The following is a 20962-nucleotide window of genomic DNA, read 5'->3' as shown; positions in this document are numbered from 1 at the left end:
TTTATATAGAATAGTTAATCCTTTTCCTAGTCGAAGCGCTTTTTTTTTTTTTTGAATTATGCTTTATCCTCTTAAATAGTATCAGTTGATATAGAAAAGAAAAAAAGAAGTAAAAGAGAATTCGGATATACGGCTATATATATAGACGTTTACGCGCCCTTGAATTTAGGAAATTTCTTTCACATATTTCCCCCTGAATTATGAAAATTTATTTTTTATAACATAAATTCTTTAAACTTTTTTTTATGCATTTTTATTAATTTAAGGGAGAAAGTTCAATTTCATTATTTATTAGATTTATCAAATTGTAAGCTATATTTCCAATCTTATATGGTCTAATTGGAGAGATGAAATAAGTTATAAAGCCATAAAAAAATGTAAAAAGTTAAAAGATTCAAAAGCCTACCATTCCCCTCCAAAAAAAAAAAAAAAAGGAAAAGAAAAAAAAGACTATCATTAAAAATCAAAGAAAAAGAGAAAAAATGGGGGAAAAGATCAAATGATCAAGAAAGAAAGAAGATATTTATCTTATTGTGCAAGAAATTTGCAATCAAAGCTCTAGCCTCTATGATAAGTTTGTTTCTTTATACTTTCATTATATAGTTCGACTATTTGAGTCCTAATAATCAATTTAAATATAACGGTTGTTTTCTTGTATCGTTTTGCAATGATTTATCCTCATTTTGAAGAATCCATTTAAGTGTGGTCACATTATCTTTTCAATTTGTTTTTAACAAAAAATTTTAAACGAAAGACCACGTGATCACACTGCTCCTTTTTATTCTGTTTGTTTGTAACAAAAATTCTGACAGTGGGGTTCATTAAAAATTCAAAAGGTGAAATGAGAATTTTTAAAATTTAAAAGCAAATTGAAAATGACGTTACAATTAAAAAGCCATAAAAAATGTAAAAAGTTAAAAAGATTAAAAAAACTAAATAGTATAATTAAAGACAGAAACAATGGTGAAAATCAAGAGTATATTCTTTTCATAACTTAAACCACAACTCAAAATTTTTTTAACAGTATTTTCTCTTATAAAAAATTCAAATTCAACTTTTTTGCTACAGTATTTTTTTTAATATAAAATTCACTTTACAACTCAAGTTTTTAAGTTTTCAATTCGAGTTGTGAAAGAACATGCCTCAAATGACCAAGAAAGAAAGATAACATTGTGCAGGACATTTGCAGTCAAAGCTCGAGAATAATGTTTGCTTCTTTATACTTTCATCATGTAGTTTGAGTAATGATCGAATTCAAGTATTTGCAATGATTTGTTCCTCATTTTTCCTTACAGTGCAGTACATTCTATTGTAAAGCACGCATCTTTCTTAACCACATAAGATCAAAAAACATGAGCTAAAAAACATAAGCTCAAAATAAAATGCTTACATCTTATAAATTTGCGTTGGGTGTGGGCAGTGTACTAGTGATCGTATTTTGTCGTAGCTGATTCCATGTTGCTCATGAAGGGGTATAACTTAAAAATTTAGAACTTATTTGTAATCTTTCCGAACATCATTTCGATTGTTGTGGTATTATTTTTGTCGTGTGTGTTCTTCTTAGTATTGAGTGGCTTGACAATGATACTGGAGTTTTTATGCTTTCTGGGCTCTATTTATAATATAGTTGTATATCATATTTGACTACTATGGTTTTTTTAACATTTTTCGCTAGCCCAGAATTTCATCTTAGTTTTGCCCGAGTTAATTCTTGGCTCCACCACTATGTATAATCAATGTAAACTATAAAGATGCTATTATATACTCATAAACCAATTAGCAATTAGTAGCCTATTAACAAATATATATGTACAGCATACGTTTCTTGAGACTTTCCAGGACAGATGCACTTTTTCCTCAATCTAGCACAGAATCGTCCAGAAAACTAGCCAAATATTAGGGAAAAAGTAGTTCCTAAGAAGACTACTAAATGAAGATCACTATTTCAATGGACGCGTGTGAAGTACTAATACTAGAATTACTTGTTAGAACTCCAGATCTGTTTTCAAGATTTCTGCGTAGTCCAACTTTTCCATCTCACGTTGCTTAGCCATCCAAATTGAATTAGAGGTTTCCCAGACTGCAGGCTTACTAGATGTGTTCTGTAAGGTATAAGTATATTCTTGAGACCTGCCATTCATGCAAAAGAACAATTAGAACAAATATCAGCAGGTAACAATGTTCACACTCAACACTAAACGAGCCAAAAAGAGTGAAAAGGAAAAAGCCGTGAATCCCATGATGGCATGATCCTTCGCTTACCTGTAGTGCACATTGTCCTGTACAGATGAGCAATATGAGCATCTCCTTTGGTTTTCATGTTTGGCCTCTCAAGGCACTCGAGAAACGCTAAATCGGCCTTCAGTAACTTGGCCTGATCATGAGTGTCATAACCAATATCGTGGCAGTAGCAACAAAAATCCAACCAATCAATCGGCCGCCTGTCCCAAACAAGAGATCCACTATCCTTCCCACTTGACCAATTGGGTCCACAATAATGCCCATATCTGGGAAATAGCTGAGAAAGAAACGCTCTTGCACCTGTATGCCAAGGAACCTTACAGACATACGGCCTAAAGCGCAAAGGGGTACCCCCAAAATAATTCTCGGCAGCCCCTCGAGGCAGTGATCGCTTCCTCAGCTCTCTATTGATGGTGGTTGGTTTGTCTCTATTATTGATGGCCACCCACGGAACAAAGGAAAGGAGGGACCAACCCCACAATTTAATATCAAAAGAAGCATTCTGATTGGTGTTTGTTTTAAGGTCACTATTGGGTTCAAGGGTTGAACCTAAATCACAGTTTCTTTGCGTCCTAAACCTGGGAACACTCCAAAGAAAACCAGGCTTCATTTCCTTAACAAGGTGCATAATTTTTAGTCAGTATAGCGCCAGAAATTCATTCCCTGCCAGAGAAATTTTAGAATTTCAATCATAAATTCATAATCTAGCTCAAACCATAAAACCCACAAGCAAATGAAACCATAAATTTCGTTTTGTATCAAAACAACAACACAGTTCATAATATCATAGTTTATCATCACTTTCCTAAAGGATAAATGTAGTCATATACAGAGGGGCGGAAAAAAAAAACTGAACTTAAATTGCTTATTACCTTTTTCAGGGCGGAAAGGTTCAATTAATTGTAACTCTTTCAAGGAGTTTATACAACTAAATAAACTCTGAATTGCATTACAATTAGGAGAAAACGGAATTGAATTACAAAGAAAAAACCTAATCTCATTAAGAATCCTAGTTCAAGTAAAAGACTAATCACTAAAGAAATAAAAAAAAAATCCTAATCTGAAGAACGCACAATATAAATAAATTATAAACAGAAAACAGAATCATATCTTAACTAAAATACCAAATCCTAACAAGACGCGATCTCATTCTACTTCAGTGTAGTTAATAAGCATTTAAGGAACGAAAAAATTTCAATTGTTTATCCGTTTTTTCACCGACCAAACATAACCAAAAATAGGATGAATTAAACGTAGAATTAAGAAAAGATCGAAAGAAACTCTTGGATAAAAGATCATAAACAACCGTTATCATAGAAATTCGACATTAATTCCGACACCGACATTGAAGAATGGAACTCACCAGTGCGAATTCATCTACTCTGAGGAGAGAGAAGCATGTTTTGTAGTGACGCCATAGAAATCGGAAAGAAGAATACGATGCGGAAAAAAAAAAAGGAAAAGAAAAGAAAGAAAAGAAAATTTAAGAGAGATTTTAGAGAGAGTAGTTTCTCGAGAAAGTTTATTAATTGTTTTCGTTCTGGGATTTTCTGTGGTGTGTGGAAATTGGGAAGGATTGCGAGGGATGCGCTGACCATATCCACAAAATGACTCCCCACCCAATCTTAAATTTGTTTTGTTCCAATTAGGAGACTCGGAGTGGGGCCTACACTGGCTAAGAATATATTTTCTTATGTTCCTATTTTAACGTAATAATCATGTAAAATGTGTGTTTTACTTTTCAAAGGAAAAAATAAATAAAGAATGAACGTGTGTTATTGTCTGAAAAATTGCGTGTTTTAGGGTAAGTTTCAATAATAATCAATCATGCGAGGAATATTCTCTCAAAAAGAAAAAGAAACATGAGAAGTTATGTCATGTGGTATGAACCACTCTTTACGAGAGAATGGGAATATAACCTCATAAAAATATATGAAAATTTTCTACATGTTTTTGTTAATCTTAATAACGTTGAGTAGTGGTAAAACCGTTTATTTTACCGATTTGAGTTTAGAATTTGAGTTTTGCTACAGTAAAAAACTTTTAAAAATAATCACATCTAACTTTTTTACTACAGTAAAAAAAACTCTCACATCAAGTCGCATCTCAACTCGAATTAAAAACTCGAATCAGAGAACTAAACGCGCCCTTAAACTTTTATCCTAACTTTTTACAGCTACATGCGAATTGTAGAGATTTTATTGAAACACTAATTAATAAAAGAAATTACATGTCACCTAAGTCAGTATTGAAAAATAGATATTAAACTTAAGATCCCTAACTTTATTTCTTAATATGCCTAAACTCTCGAGAAGCGGTATGATTTTCCTCAAAAATACACGCGAAACTCTAATAGGAAGTATTTCTTTCTCTAGTGTCATCCTTACGCGTCAAAATCTATAAAAGCTAATTCGGAAAGACAAAATCCATTTACAAATGTAATAAACAAACGTCAATCAACTAGAAAAATTGATAATAGTGTGTATTTGGCTTCTCTCTCTCTCTCTCTCTCTAGACAATTATTGCGCTGGAGACCGCCATAATTCAATTTCACCTCTTTTGAAAAAATTAGACGTTACTATTAAATTGTTTATGCCAATATACATCCGTATCTATGCGCATGCAAAGCGAGCAACTTGAATGAGTTTGCAAGTTTGAATTAGATTAGATGCCAATTTGCTTTCATCACTCTTTGCTGCCTAAATAACAAGAGATGTTCATTTGTTGTAATTTAATTAATTACAAATATTTTTTTGTTGTAGCATGCCCAGATGAGCAATATGCCAACAAAGTGAAATTAGTAAAATGATCTTCTTCTATTTTTTATGAAGAATGACACTTAATCATTCTTTGTAAAAAGTGATCATTTTACAAATAAAAATTTTTAAAAAGTTATTTTACTAATAAAACTTTTCTATTGAGTTATTTTTACAAAGCCCTCTGCCCAGATCAATTTTTCCAGCTAGAGAAATCTGGAGACTCCAGGGAAGTAAATCCTTTTTGACAATTCAGTTTTTCAAATTACGATGAAACAATTCATCTTGACGGTTAAAACTTACATGACGGTTGAAACTTGAAAGGGCCAGAGTGCTGAACCAGCTAGAAATTGTTGTTGTCTACTTCAAGTGTTGGCATAAAATATAATTAAAATAAAAAAAGATGACCCGCACAACAATGCAACATTGTCCATTATCTTGGACAATAAGAGGGTGTGTTGGACAGAATTAGATAACAGCACTAATAAGAAATTAGTGGTCCGAATCTTAAAATAAAAAAAATAAAAAAAAGGTAAATGTAATAATAGTACACTTTATCTGAAATAAAATCGGCCTTCAAAGTGCACATGGGACAGAAAATTCTAAACGAAATACTTACGAGACCATTTTAATGCAAAAATAACGTTTTGAAAGATTACTCATCGGACCCCATTCAAAACGAACGGAAAAGGAAAAAGATTACAACTTACAAAGGAAGAAAGAATGAGAGCAAGAGGCAGAGAGAGAGAAAGAGAGGAGGAAAAAGAAGCGCTACTGAACGTAGAGCGCATGGATTTAGCAAATCATTATTCAAAGGTACAACCATCTGAAACTGACAATACAAAAGATTTTCCACCAAAAGGGAAAGAAAATGGAATTGTACACAAAGTGATTTCAAAATGTTCTCTTATAACATTCTGCTCAATAATATTACTTATGAGTTATGCCTAATATGGACACATCAGAGAACGCTTTGTTTACAAGTCCATGAGGAAAAAAAAAATTGATAAACAAAAGACAGACCAAAACACTTCCTCATGAGAGGATCCAATCACATCTTCACTAGGAAAATTAAAACGAACAGAAAAATTAAATATGAAACCATAAAATTATAGGGTGTGCGGGACTACAAAGGCTATTAACAAATGCAACAGCATCAAGGATATACAACAAAGATGTCAGACAGAAATACTACTTCCCTCGACCCATTTGGTCAGCATCATCATCTCTTGCCATCAGTTCCATGGGGGAGAAGATGGTCTACAGACAAAGTCTTGAGCAGATGTCGTACCATAGTTCAAGTCAAGGTTATGAAGTTGCTCCATTAGCTGAGAACGTCTTTCCTTGAAGAAATCAAGACGAGTCGTCAGTTCTACCAAAGCAGAAGATGCTGCCGACGGGTGTCTAGGATAATCAACCACCTGAAACCAGAGTTATATGTAATGATTGGAGCCATGAAGAAAGCAAAACAATGCAGCAAAGTTCATGATTTCGATATATTAAAACAAAATGTCAGAAAAATAATACGATTTTGCAGATAATAAGATAAAAAAGAATTGGGTTTAAAATAAAATAAAAAAAGACTAATGATCTTCGGATACTTCTGTTGACAAACAGAAAACATGTCAACAAAAACAAAGTCGTGAACTGAGCATAAATTCTGTAAATCTTGTTAGGAGTACTGGTCTTACTTCTGCAGCTCTGGAAGTGGATGGTACTGCAGCAGAATCAACAACAGAAAGCTCATCCATGGTCATGCTAGTGGATGCCTCGGTACTTTTTGAATCACTCAAACTAGGGTCCATGAATGGTTTCCGCAATGGCTGCCTGTTGATGCCGCCAGATGATAATACTTGTCCCTTCATTGCTCTCCACTCTGTCCCCAACAGACTTTCCTGTTGGAAAAATGTTGAGGTTAAAGGTTGTTTAGCTTAAAGTAAAAATATAAAGAAAATGTAACGACAAGGATCATTTGCATATTTAAGTCGTGTTTCCCAAACTTAAATGATGAATAAAAAGCTGGACAATGAAGAACGAGAAGGCCATTCAACCAGTAGCTCATCCTATTGCTTTATGATATTCATTTTCAAGGTGAGTAACAAATTTTTGACATGGAAATGCTCAACTGAAATAAGAAAAATGGTTGAAACTACAAAAGGCCTACCTCTGTGGTCCTTTGCTTCCTTTCATGATTGCAAAAGGCAAGACTTGTGTCAAAATCTTGCTGGAGAAATCTTCTGCAAAAAATGAAATATATTCTCACTATACAATAAGACAAATTATCTCAAATTCTTAGAAATAAATAATTAAAATCAGCCACTTCTCGATCCTCTGTTCATGTTATCCTTTTGTATGCCTTATCTTCTCTTTTTTATTCTTTTCTGTAGTAATGAAGTCTTGGATTCCATCCCACAACTCTTTTTTTTTTTTTAAATGACATTGCATGAACAAAAGAAAAAAGAAGCAATCTACTTTTACAATGCACAGGCTGATGAGAGATGCATATAATTTTTATAAAATAGAATATGATGGTTGTTTTGGGTTATAATTAGAGCATCGACTTAATAAGCTTAAAAGTAATATACTTCCGTTCTGCACCAAAGTTCCTGCATGTCCAGTACAAGGACACATGGAGATAGGCAGGTCAGGGCATTGCGTAATGAGAACAAAGGTGACCATAGCGAGATACTTGTATTTAAAACATGAAACTCTAGAACAGTCCCCTTAAACTACCTAAGGCCCTTGACAACTAAAGTTTAGCAGGATAGCATGATTTTCAAACTCACTGTTGAGAACTATGATTTTGGACATGTTGATAACGATCACACGCATCAGAGAGGGAACTGTAATGATGCTGCCGTTGCTGATTAAGTTGATGGTGGAGTTCCGCAACTTTCTGCTTCAATCTAGCAACATCAGCTTCAGCAAGAGCAATCTCCTCAAGCTCAGCCCTTGTCTTCACATCAGCTTTAGCGATAAGAATTTGTATTATGCAAGCATTTGAAAGACAATTTAAGTAAGTCTGACAAAGTATAAACCTTAGAATCCATGCTGCGGGAACTGGAAAACTGTCCAGTGGACATGCTCAAACCAACTTCCAATGCAGCTCTAAGATCTCTTTCAGCTTGAAGCTGCTCTTGCAATCTTGAAACCTACAGTCATTTAGAAGTTATATAACGGAAAAGGACGAAGCCCACTCTTGCATAACTCTCGACTTCTTTTTTTTTTCTTTTTTTTTTCTTTTTTTTATTTAGAACTCTGCACTAGTCAACTATGAAGCAATACATTTTTAGCATACAACGATGCCCACTAGCGACAAGATTACCACAAAGACTGTTAGGTCATTTTTTCATAAAATGTTTTCAGTAAGTTGAGATAGATTGCACAAATTCTAGAAACTAGCTCTCGTTCCCACTATATATTTCCTGAGTGACAGAAGCTCTTCCCATTGTCAACATTGAGGCCCCGGCCTTAGCCCAAATGTTCAAAGGATAGCGTGGGCTGCTTACATTTTTGAAGCAAAATACTTGAATCTAAAAGTACACAAACTTCTAATAAAGAAGGATTTAAAACCAAAAAGACCCAGAAAAAGATGTGTAATAGGTCAAACTTTCATACATCTTGTTCAAGTGCCAACCGCCTCTCATGCAAAGCTTGCTTCCTCCTCTCTAAGCTAGCTTGTAGAATTGCATTTCCCCTAGCCTACAATTGATGATGGAAGATTTAGTTGAATATTTCAGCAAATTCCACTACCTCCTACTGAATAGTTTAAGAAAAGGAATTTTACCTCCTTTGCAATCCTATGTTGCAAGTCATTCTTCGCAATTTCAAGCCTTTGAATAGCAAGCCTACAAGATTACGTAATTGATTCTTGAGTTGCATATGCACAAAATAGGCAAGATCAAAAATAATAAAGAACAGCTTAATAGACGGTTCCTTAACCTCTGTCAGAATTTTTTCTTTTTTTTCTCCTAGGTTATACAGTTGCAGATGATGATGATATGTTTCAGGCTATCAGTACGAGAAAGAAAATATGACCTACTTAGATGCCCTACTTAGTACATTCTGCAGATAAGAAATTTCATCCTGCTATCAAAATGATTCTGACTAGAGAAACAGATAATTTTCCACGACCAATCAAACTAATTCGCACTATGACTAACCAGCACCAAAACCAAATTTTTTAATGAGCCTCGCAGATAATATAGTGCTCACACGAGTTACAGATATCCTCACAAATATCTTCAATAGACATCAAAAGAAACACTTTGCCAAGACAACTGGCAAAATTCTGCCACATACCAGCCCAAACAAACAAGCTTAAACCCAAAACGGATGTCCCGACACTTTTTCTCTTGTTCCAAACTCAAATCGAATATTGACCATTGAAGATAATGCAGACAATAAAGAAAATGATAGAATCTTACTCCTCCTCTCCAGAAGAGTCAACTGATTCCATTGACGGCGTTTTCCTAGCCTGCATGAGGGCCAACAAAAGAGCATTAGACGCCCACTCTGTAAGAAATACAGCTGTAAAAGCAGGACCTCTCATTCAGTTTTTCCCTAAAATTAATACATACGCACTTCCACATATAGAACTAATCATTAACAAATGTTCCACATACTCCAATGTCTCTATTGTCAATTTTTGACAAAATATGGACATACTCCACAAATTTTAGTCTTTATATTATGATAAGAAAACTTTCATTCACTGATGAAGATCAATTACAAAAGAAAGAGGATAAGGAATCCTCAAAAAACAAATAGAGAGAAATAAAACAGCAGAAAAAAACAGAAAATAGAAAAGCGCCTTCACTTCCCAATAACATCCTTCCAATCTAGAACAATCGAGTGAAAAGGAAAATCCTTAAAAGCTTTATTCATCGAAGTTCTATCAACACGTGCTCTTTCTAAATTTAGGATCTAATATCATCAAAGCTCATACCCACATGATTGATTTTTCCCATCAATAAATCTCTCACTTATGCGACTATCACACACAAACTATTTCCTTCTGATTTCTACTTCCTTTTTTTTTGTTTTTTTTTTTTTTTGATATCCAGAATTTGAGCTCATTTTGTGAGCCCAGGTCTGAAACTGGAGCCCACCGTCAAACCCTACAATCTTTGGAAGGTAGGAAAGAGCCAAATCGGAACAATTCAAGTGATAATAATTTTAAGATCAAGTGGTAATAACTGAAATGTTAAGATAAAAACTGAGATACAGAGGCAACCAGAAATGCAAATTAGGCTTTGATAACTCGATGATTTCAGCCCAAAGCATATTCATTTTATCTTTTCAAAGAATGAAAAATCTATCTACGACCTATCTACTAAGATGATTGAGCATTGAGAAACGCAAGAGAAAAGAAGACTTAAAAAAACCATCTTTTTGAATTGATGTATCACTGCCACATTAATGCCTGCAAGAAAATTGAGGAAAGATAGAAAATTGATGTGAGGAATATCAAGTCAAACAATGACACTCACATTGCTTCTTCCCCAGAATGTTGATCGTTTTGAATTATGGTTGGTGCCTGTGACTTTACTCGTTGCCTTTCCAGCACTTGATTCAAGTCCAGATACAGGCAGAGGATGCCCTGGATCCATCAAGGATAGGATCTCTCCCATTGATCTGTAAGATTCTCCGGCTGGGGAAACACTAGGTGGGTCCATCTCATTAATCAAGTTTTCAGCAACTTTCTTCTGATCATCTTGTTCTTCCACCAGTGGAACGGTTGGATCTCTGACCTGTTGGGGGTCGAGTGAACTCTCAGCTAGAGCATGTTTTTCTTTCGGAGATCCATCATCTGAATCATCACCTCCAAATGCCTGTAAATGCACAAAATAGAAGCTTCAATTAGAAAGATCGTAGATTGAGAAATTCGCAGAATCTCTCATTTAATTTCTTATATTCATCATGCAGGGATCCAGATAGAAGAAGCAAAGCAGGACAAGTCATTACTTAAATTACAAAAGTAATGTACAAAAAAGCAGACATAATGCATACTTCCAATATTGTCATGCATATATAGTCAGAGGAAAAGAGGGATGACCTTATAGTCATAGAGATCACTGCCAGCATACCCACTACTTTCACTTAATTTCCCACTATGTACACGTTCAGGATCATCATCTGTTTCTGGATCAACTTCATTTTCCGCATCATGGTACCCATTGTCTTTCGTATCAATATTTTCATCATCAGTTGACTCTTCACTCCCACTGTTTTCAATCTGAGAATCAGCTGAGATAGAGCACCTTTGTAGATTTTCATCCTGAACAAAATTTCACAATAGGTAAATAACAGTTTCATTTATGGTTGAATCAGGCACCACATTCCCCATCATGCTAATCTCAAGCGAAGCAAATAGGTCACTGAAACCTATTTCTTGTGAAGTTATTTTCCAAAGAAAACAATCTATATGATACTTAAAAGAACTAAACCAATAAAATACGAAATATAAAGATTTTAAATAGCAAGATTACAGAAACTAAACGCAGGATAAGAATATCTTACATCAAAAATGTTTTCATACTCCTCCAAGAGTGTCGTAATGATTGCTTGAGCATTATTAGCAGCATTTGCAGCAGCAAGAAGCTGGGCAGAACTATCACCACTAATATCAAAGTCATCATCCAATTCACATTCACCAGCTAATAAAGGGCGTAAAATCAAGGGCGCCATGCATGCAGCAACAGCAGACGGAGTCATCCGATTCTCATGAGAGTGAGACGATATGATATGCATCATCTTCAGTATTCTGCAAAAATGAGTAAAAAGTAAATTGCTCAAAGTTAAACAGGATCAAATCATCCTAGCACTGCAACACTTTGTCACTATTACTTAATAGTCTCTGCTCCCTACAGTGCTATGAACAACGAAGAAACTTGCAAGAATTTACTTTCGCAGCCAAAATACATTCAGACAGCATAACACCCAACTAACTTAACTAACATCACCAGAAACTCCATCTTTATTATGCATCCACTATGTTTAAATAAACCATATTGTTCATACATATCATCTCTCTGTTATCACAACATCCTGTAATTATAGATTATGAAAAATGCAATACTTAGTTCTATGTTACTCAGATATTACTTTCTTTTAGATTGTTTATTTATTTATTTTTTTTACACAAAGCATTCCATTTCTTGTTTAAAACTCAAGTACCGCAGCAACACAAATTGATTCATTTTCCTGCAAAAATTAAAAAAAATATAAAAATGCAGAGGCTGCAACCTTAGCACATTCACAAAGCAGATGATGGAAAGGTGAGGTATCATGTAACATAGAGATTTTGGGGAATCACCTCTGCAATAATCGGCGGTTTGGTTCAGGAAATGTTTCAAAGATTGCAGAGCGCATTGCACTGATTCGAGCTTCCTTTCGATCTATTTCTAGTAAAATAGAAAGCAGAGAAACATAATAGAAATGATTATTTTGAATTAGCATAACATCAGCTAATGAATTTAAATACCTAATTTATGAAATAAAATAGCAATTTGTAAAGCATTGAATCACCAGTATAGCTCCTGCTGACTACTAAAGACTCTTCTCCACAGAGTGAAAAAACAAATATCCTTAAAAATAGTCTTATACCCAGGGTAGTAGTTTGAATAACTGAATTTCCAGAATACAGAAACAAAAGCAAAAAAAGAAAAATTGCCAATTGGTCTTGAGCTCATTTGTGCTTGGGTATTGATTCTAAGCATCATAGCTAAGTAGGAGATTTTATAAAACGGTAACAATACTTGTACGATAGTGGGATTAAAATCAGATAACAAGATCAATGAAAGGGATAAAAGCTAAACCCACCGTGACAAACCCAAAATACTGAAACACATGAGATGATCTACCAACTGAACAAAATTAGTCCCTAATTTATAAATGTTTCACATATAAATTTCCTTTGAGCAATCAATAATTTTATAATGTTTCCATCATCACCAGCTCCTCTAGAGATGCTACATGGAACTCATTCCACTAGATATATGATAGGATTATGTTAGTAATTAGTAATCAATATAATAAGTGGTTAGTGGTTTGTTATGTTTGTTAAGTAGTTAGTAGTTACTAACATAATCCTATCAATATAATTTCTTGACGCCAACAAAGTACACTAAACTTATACGCATTAGAGATGCATTGTTCAAAAAGATCAAAGAACAATAAGAACTTACTGTAAGCTTCCAGCAAAGCTGTGCAGCAGGGTGCTGATACTGGTGAAGAAGGTAGCTCTCGCAGAACATGCTGTCAACATAACTTGATGATTATTGAATTCAATGCACAAAGCATAATAGTCACAAATGGCGTCAAATAGCTTACAGAAGTACCTTGATACAGTCACCAATCACATGGGCATCCTCATCAGGACCAAATTCAATCTTACCTGAAACAAGAAAAATGGGATTGTATAATCTTTGTTAGAAATGAGTGTTTATAGAGAATCCTGATCTTAAACTGAAAAAGCGATTCAATATGTCTTCTTAAATGATGCTTTTAATGCTCTTGCAGTCAAACACAACCAAGATGAACTGCAGCTTGACTAAAGGCTTAAGCAGATACCTTGTTCGTATTCCTGTACTCTACGTTCTACTTCCTCAACATCTGCAGACTGCCGTAAAATTCCTTCAACTTTGATACCTATCCAAAGACATTAGAAATTTTGATTAAAACTGTATAATGCAGAACCAGTAAAATTTCTCCTTATATTTTACATTATATCTTCCCATAAAATTAAAATTTCATAATTATTTAACAAATATAGTTTTGTGGCAAATTAAAGAATTTAAAGCAAACAATGACAAATGACCGCTTTAATAACTAACATGAATCAGCACCAAAGTCTACCCTCAGTGGTCTTGGCTGACTGTACTTATTCTCTTCTGAGATTGATTAAATTCTAAAATGATCTCTATATCAGGATCCATTCATCAAATCTCCAAATTATAACCGATGGAGGAAAAATGAAATGAAAGATAGAACATCACTTCATTGATCTTTTCCAGAACCCAACACATTATCTCCGTTCAAAAGGAGCGATAAGTTTTTTTTCTTATCAAGACAAGAAAAGGCCGGAGCGTGGGCAAAATGACACCAAATCCTTCTAACTCAAGTTGAATAAGAAAAAATATATCCTTACAATAAAGCATAGGAAAAAGTCTTTATTTACAAGTTTGATCCCATTGCATATATCTTCTCAACAAGAAATCTCAAAGAGATTGAAGGTTCATTCTAAAACAAACCGCAAGCTATCATGTAAAACCTTTTTCAATCACTCAATACAATGATAGCCTGTAATGTAACCTCCTGATGTGTTTCCTTATCTTAGTGCCATAAGTGACATCCTAATGCGTTTCTGTATCTTAGCTTTGCAACCTCCTTTTTCTCTATATCTTCTTATTTAAATTCAGTATCGAGAAATTGTCAGTTCAATGCAACTACCATTTACTTCATAGCATATCCTCTTTATTTAAGGGTGGGACATCTCATTATGATCTTGACTCATAGCTTGAAAGTAGGCCAAGTAATGTTTCCATCCCCCAAAGCATGATCAATTGGCTGCTTCAGCCAGTGTCATTTGTATATTCCCCGAGGAAGAGAGAGAGAGAGATTGAACCAAATAAATCTCCCTTGATTGATATAGATTTGGATCTATAGCTTTTTGAAGGATACTGTTCAGCTGCAACCCTTAGTGGCTTATAAATATATCATGTTTTTTTATTTTTATTTAGCTTGAACCACTGTCGAAAGTATCGAGATTATAACTTACCAAAATTTTCTAAAAATTGTAGAGCTTTCTCAAGGAAAGATGGACTTCCATCAATATCCTCTAGTGCAAGCAAAATTGGCCTTCCAACAACTGAAGACTTGACAGGGCGCTTATCCTTCCCTGGAAAAACCCAATATTAAGTATGAGTAAAGCCACCCAACAGAGTTAATAATCAAAAACCCAGAAATGATACACTGAAGAAGTTATAATGGTCCAAGTACAAACATTGATGAGGGAAAGACCCTTCCATTGTATCACTCGTGTCATTCCGAAATATTCCATTGTGGCCCATAACAATGGCAGCACTTGGTGCTTGTGCGAGGGCATGTTCTAGGGCAGTCTTCCATTCAAATAAATCTTCCGATGTTTCAGCCTGAAATTGGCAGAAGTTAGAGAACATATATAATACATAAACATCTATGCTCTATTAGGTTTACCCCTATACTTAAAAAGACTGTAAAAAAATAAACAATAACAATAATCAGATAGTTAAGTGTATCACCTTAAGGGTGAAAGCTCGACCATCACGCCCATCAGGAAATAACACGGTCAGCAATTTTTTATCTTCTCTAACAACAACACTACATGAAACCAATTGCACATATTAACAGTATTGCAAAAATTACTACTAAAAAGAACTGCATTGACCGTGCATACCTTCCAGAGTTATTCAAGTCAATGCCGCCCAAAGTGAGGTTTACTTCACCGCCTTTTTGTGGAAGTGCACTCTATAAAGAAAAATAATGAGAGTTCATTTGAATCACCAAGCGTAAGTACAATTAAAGCATAGATTTTGCAGAGGAACAAAAATAACTCATCCTAACTTCCTCGGCTTTTCCAGCCAACGAATGAGTGTGGATGTATGTGTGGAAAAAGTTTTTAAGTGAGTGCACTTATTCCCGCTACATAATTCTGATGTTATTAAATACAAAGAAACTAAAGCAAAAATCAAAGATGCAGAAAGGAATTGAACTCAATTAGCATAATTTAAGTCCAAGAGATAATAGATACTAACAGGATCATTCTTAAAGAAAACCAAAGAAGTCCGTGTAAGGATAAACCATCGCTTCTTCCAAGACTTCCAACCTATTCCTGCAGTTTCAACAAAAAATAACTTAAGCTGCATTGAGAAAAATGCAAATTTCTTACTACCTTGTACAGACAAAAGAAGACACGTGCATGCAAAGTAGAAAGTTGTTTTTGCATCATGAACCACCAATTGAATAAGATTACATGTTAACACCTTGCAGACATTAAGAAGATTTTATTTATATATATATTTTACAAAAAAAAGAAAAGAAAAGAAAAGAAACAGACCATTACTAACAGAATGTTTTAAGAAATATCAGTCATCATGGCACTATGTAAAAAAATAAATAAATAAATCACCACAGAAGCATTGTCCTTAGAACATTAGTCATGACATGTGCCACAAATTCGTCCTCCGCTATCTTTTTTTTTTTATTTGATTGAAATTCTTATATTTTCATTTAGAGTAAAATTATTTCTAATATTGACAATTGAACATAAAGTTTTCTACATCTTCAATTACGTAAGTATGGATATTGGATATGTACACCACATTTGGGCACAACTCATAAGAATACAAGGAAAAAAATCTAAGAACTAAATATCTCTTGGGAGTTTTCCTTGGTTGGTTCATTCAAACAATGGCTGGTAGGTCTAGTTCCTTAGTTTTTTCCTTCTTTTGTGTCTGTTAGTTGTCAACTAATACATTCATCCAACCATTTTGCAGTCTCAGAATTGAGTAATCAACCATTGAAAACTTCCATATGCTTACATTACATCCTACAGATTCCATTCTACATCACTTGTTTAGCATCATACCCGGCAAAAAAAAAAACATCAGCAGTAATTGACCACCATTAACGAACAAAGGTATTCAACACTTTTGTTAGCAAACTCATAACTTATAAGTTATCAAGATATCCATCTACATATATTATATATTCCAGTATTTATCATCTGGAAACAACTGAAGAAGCTTTGTGGAGCTTGATGTGTAGATTAACAAAAATATTCTTAAGATCTAACATATTACAAAAATATTTTGCACTCATGAATCAAAAACAGAAGAAATTTAAAAGGAAGGAGAAATTTTACCAACCTTTTGAAGATATGAAAAGTGGGCCGCTCTTGAAAACCTGCCAAATTAGCAGATGTATTAGTACAAGGAACCATAAAGCCTATTATGGGCGCATAACTCCTATGTTCAGTAATATAGATTGATATAAATTAGCAGTGTTCTCAATATTTGACAATTAACCATAGATTTTCATTAGCTTAACAAAACATCCAATAGTCATAAAACAGATGTCAAAAACAATCGCTAAATCTCATTAGCAAGTTGCAAAAATAGATTTTAACTTGCTTTGAATGACCAGATAATTGAAGTACCAACGCTGTGGTACGACGGACTACAAAGTTTACAAAATCTAAACTCACATTAACTATTTTAAATAAATCAGAGCTAAATGCAATGTTATCATGGCTGTTTAAATTCTCATTTTACATGTTTTGGGGAAAAAAAAGAAAAAAGCTCTAAATTCGGAAAAATCTAACACATTAACACAAATTGTTTAAAATCTAACAAAATCTAACACAAAAGCTTAGTCATCCCAATAAGTGCTGTTGAACTGCTCCGCAATCTCCTCGTACGATGCCAAAAATTAAATAATTCAAAAAAAAGAAAAAAGCTCTAAATTCGGAAAAATCTAACACATTAACACAAATTGTTTAAAATCTAACAAAATCTAACACAAAAGCTTAGTCATCCCAATAAGTGCTGTTGAACTGCTCCGCAATCTCCTCGTACGATGCCAAAAATTAAATAATTCCCTCCCCTTTTTTTTTCCTTTTTTTCCTCCTCTATTTCCCATTTTCTCGTCAATTGTCCAAAACAAATAAGGAAAGAAAAGTATCACAAGCATTTTCTAAAGGAAAACAAACTCCACAACATTTCAGATAATCCACTATCAAAGTTTCAGAAAACGGAACACAAAATTGGTCCACGTTTTTTTTCTGTGGAACAACAGAATCCACGTAATTGGCCTATATCTCCGGTCACTCAAACCGAACAAAAAAACTTTTCCTTCCAATTCGCGCTCATTTTTCCGGCAACCAAACACAAAAAGGCAACAAAAGAGAGAAAAGACGAATACCGTGTTCGGAGCACCGGGTCGTGGACGCTCGAAAGCCGCTAAAGAAGCCGACATTTTCTCCGATTACCATCGAACGCGCACCAAACCCAAAAACTCCCGCTGCGACCCACCAGCATTTCACGATTCCGGATGCTTCCGAATCGCCATTGACTCAACCCGACCGAGACGAGCTTCGCATTGTCGAAAAAACTAGCAGATCGGAGAGCGATCTGGAATTTGGGAACTCTTTGGAAACACTATCAAAGTTTCAGAAAACGGAACACAAAATTGGTCCACGTTTTTTTTTTTCTGTGGAACAACAGAATCCACGTAATTGGCCTATATCTCCGGTCACTCAAACCGAACAAAAAACCAAAGAAAACAAAACAAAAAAACTTTTCCTTCCAATTCGCGCTCATTTTTCCGGCAACCAAACACAAAAAGGCAACAAAAGAGAGAAAAGACGAATACCGTGTTCGGAGCAGCGGGTCGGGGACGCTCGAAAGCCGCTAAAGAAGCCGACATTTCCTCCGATTACCATCGAACGCGCACCAAACCCAAAAACTCCCGCCGCGACCCACCAGCATTTCACGATTCCGGATGCTTCCGAATCGCCATTGACTCAACCCGGCCGAGACGAGCTTCGCATTATCGAAAAAACTAGCAGATCGGAGAGCGATCTGGAATTTGGGAACTCTTTGGAAATAGGAAGATTCAATTATAAAAAGAAAACCCTAGAGAGAAAGCTAATTAAGCTGCTAAGCTGACGAGTTTTGATTGGACAGATAGGAAAATTAAGAGAATCAACAACCAGAGTTACCACAACGATTTTCTCTATCGTTTTCTCGTCTTCTCGTCTTGATTGGATGGTCGGAAAACGGATGAAAGGAATGAATGTGAGAATGAAGTGAAGCGATAGAGAGAAGAGGGAGGAGGGAGGGAGAGAGAGAGAGTGAAAAAAGGTTAGCTAAGAGAATTTGATGCACAAAAAAGAAATTAAAATTTTACTTTTTTTCTTTTTATTTCTCGATAAAATTTATCTCATTGGATTAGGTAGAAAGCAATAGTAGTTGTCGTAGTAATATGGTAATGTATGAGAAAGAAAGAAGAGAGGGAGAGAGAGAGAATACAGTATAATAGTCTTTGCTTTTTCACCTACTTGGAGAAGAAGGATTTGGTTGCGTGGAGTCAAGATTTAGTCAACATAGCATGAAGCCAATAGAAATGGGCCACGTGCATGGGACGAAAATGAATGCTCCTATTTATAGTACTGTGTCGTTTTCTAATTCTACATAATTGTTGATTAGTAGCTATTACAAATTTGTTTAACTTGCTTTTCAACTTCTATTAAGGTGTGTTAACAATTGAAAATTCCTATCTTTTTTCTTTTGAAAATGTGGAGGATTATTAGCAATGATTGATCAACATTACCAATTCTTTGTATGACTTTGATCTCATATAATGTACAAGTCTCACGTGTAACAACAATAAAAATGGTGTTTTTTTTTTTTTTTTTTTGGAAAGTGTTATTGATTTTTGCAAATTTTTGTATTTTTTAGTAAATTTTGAATTTTTTTTTTTTCATCTATGATGTGTTTGAATTTTTTTTTTTTTTTGAAGTAACTACTAATTACCCTCGAGAAAATTTTTTTTCCTTTAAGGGAACACATATGCAAGACTTAGACAAGAAAAATATTAAAACCCGCCATTCCATTTCCAGCAAAAACCATAAGCAAAATATTAATATCTCAAACAAATATCCAAAGCTTCATCACTCACATTAATTGAGAAATTCATTCCCAAATTATTCTTCCTTACTCAGTCCAACACGGGGCATACCTACCACAATTTAATAGACGTAAAAACGGAAGATAAAAATAATCATGTAACATTCTTAGATTTGTTGACCAACAATACATAAATACAATGACGTGGCAATCTCTAATCGGTCAAAGAACAAAAGCATAAATGGAGTCGTCCACAGAGGAACAACACCAATAAGAGGAGGGAGTTTTTGATAGGAAGAGACCACCGTGGGTCTGTGGGTTTCAGTTTTTTTTTAACTCCTCACTTTGAAAAGCCCCAAAACGACAAGGATAAACCCAAATTTACTTCCGGTGAATTTTTGCAGGAGCACGCGCGGGTGTGGCGAGTGGAGGAACGCGCCAGTGCCGTGTTGTCCAGGCTCTTGGGTGAATATGCGAGAGCGTGCAAGACCCGTGAGTGGGGAACATGGATTTTAACTGGTTTCGGCGGTAACAGGTCACTTTTGTGTGTTCTGGACTTTTGTCCACTTCCGTTAGAGTGCGAATAAAGTACGCCTTGACGCCTCGTTTTTGGAGGATCTGTTCACCGGTCACACCTGTGGAAGGGCAAGGGGCGCGTTGGGCAGTGGTCCGCTGCTTCAAGACATCTATTTTGTTACAGTATTTTCTCTCATAAAAAATACACATAAATTAAAAATAATTCTAATCACATAATTTTAATCTATGAACTAAACGTCTCCTTAATATATTTTCTCTTTTTTCGGTTTAAAAAAAATCTGTTTTTAACCGCTAAATCTGTAGCAAAATTGTCTTTAAAAAACTAATTCAATCGGTGAGGAAATCCTACTATAGAAAGACCTTTATTTATTTATTTTGTGTGAATATTGAAAAAGAAAAGAGGTTTTCCAAATAAAATACAACCAAATCATGAATGCGTTTAAATTATCTGTCAGTTTTGGTGTTCTCAAACTGACAGATAATCACAAAACTGCATAGAAGAAAAGTTTATATTCCAAAAAAAAAAAAAACTCCATCAGTAGAACCCCACTATTAATCATTGGATTAATTTTTCAATAATTAAATATCTAGTAGAAACAATTTTGTATGGCACATTATAAATTTTTAATATGAATCTGTATAAATCTAACTGTTAAAGAATTAATCCAACGGTTAAAAAAGAGTTCTACTAGATGATGATTTTTTTAATAGGATTCCACTGGAGAGTTCGCCATATTTTAATAAATTTTCATAACATGA

The 20962-nt window shown here is 34.5% G+C and overlaps 2 protein-coding genes across 3 annotated transcripts; both read right to left on the bottom strand.

Annotated features, from left to right (window-relative positions):
* Positions 1-1770: 1770 nt before the first annotated feature.
* On the bottom strand, positions 1771-3831 carry LOC21386133. The gene is made up of 3 exons (XM_010090897.2): positions 3605-3831; positions 2263-2904; positions 1771-2130 (listed from the first exon to the last, which is right to left on the bottom strand). Exons 2-3 carry the CDS (start codon positions 2867-2869, stop codon positions 2006-2008), a joined length of 732 nt encoding a protein of 243 aa, XP_010089199.2. The 5' UTR covers positions 2870-2904; positions 3605-3831; the 3' UTR covers positions 1771-2005.
* Positions 3832-5886: 2055 nt separating this feature from the next.
* Positions 5887-18988, bottom strand: LOC21386132 (rho GTPase-activating protein 7). Of its 2 annotated transcripts, none has more exons than XM_024176337.1 (22): positions 18411-18988; positions 16907-16943; positions 15794-15870; positions 15436-15506; positions 15281-15359; positions 15004-15151; positions 14779-14898; positions 13572-13649; positions 13340-13395; positions 13187-13256; positions 12316-12403; positions 11520-11763; positions 11056-11277; positions 10490-10831; positions 9425-9474; positions 8785-8845; positions 8616-8699; positions 8036-8149; positions 7784-7953; positions 7162-7234; positions 6689-6892; positions 5887-6418 (listed from the first exon to the last, which is right to left on the bottom strand). In XM_024176337.1, the coding sequence occupies exons 1-22, from the start codon at positions 18462-18464 to the stop codon at positions 6233-6235; spliced, it is 2628 nt and encodes an 875-aa protein (XP_024032105.1). In that variant the 5' UTR covers positions 18465-18988; the 3' UTR covers positions 5887-6232. The 2 variants fall into 2 exon arrangements, with proteins under 2 accessions (XP_024032105.1, XP_024032101.1); XM_024176333.1 differs by lacking the exon at positions 18411-18988 and adding an exon at positions 17961-18164.
* Positions 18989-20962: the final 1974 nt, after the last annotated feature.

This window comes from Morus notabilis, unplaced genomic scaffold (assembly GCF_000414095.1).
Source record: "Morus notabilis unplaced genomic scaffold, ASM41409v2 Scaffold2354, whole genome shotgun sequence".
Taxonomy (NCBI): Eukaryota; Viridiplantae; Streptophyta; class Magnoliopsida; order Rosales; family Moraceae; genus Morus; species Morus notabilis.
The sequence above is the reverse complement of the archived record's forward strand: the minus strand, read 5'-3'. Positions and strand labels throughout refer to the sequence as shown.

Coding starts and splice junctions, on each gene's coding strand:
- LOC21386133 (XM_010090897.2), bottom strand. CDS start 2,869: ATGCACCTTGTTAAGGAAATGAAGCCTGGTTTTCTTTGGAGTGTTCCC. Junction 2,131..2,262: donor CAGGACAATGTGCACTACAG/GTAAGCGAAGGA, acceptor CATGAATGGCAG/GTCTCAAGAATATACTTATA.
- LOC21386132 (XM_024176337.1), bottom strand. CDS start 18,464: ATGTCGGCTTCTTTAGCGGCTTTCGAGCGTCCCCGACCCGCTGCTCCG. Junction 15,507..15,793: donor TTTTCTTTAAGAATGATCCT/GTTAGTATCTAT, acceptor TTTTCTTTATAG/AGTGCACTTCCACAAAAAGG. Junction 7,954..8,035: donor CCCGCAGCATGGATTCTAAG/GTTTATACTTTG, acceptor GCTGATGTGAAG/ACAAGGGCTGAGCTTGAGGA.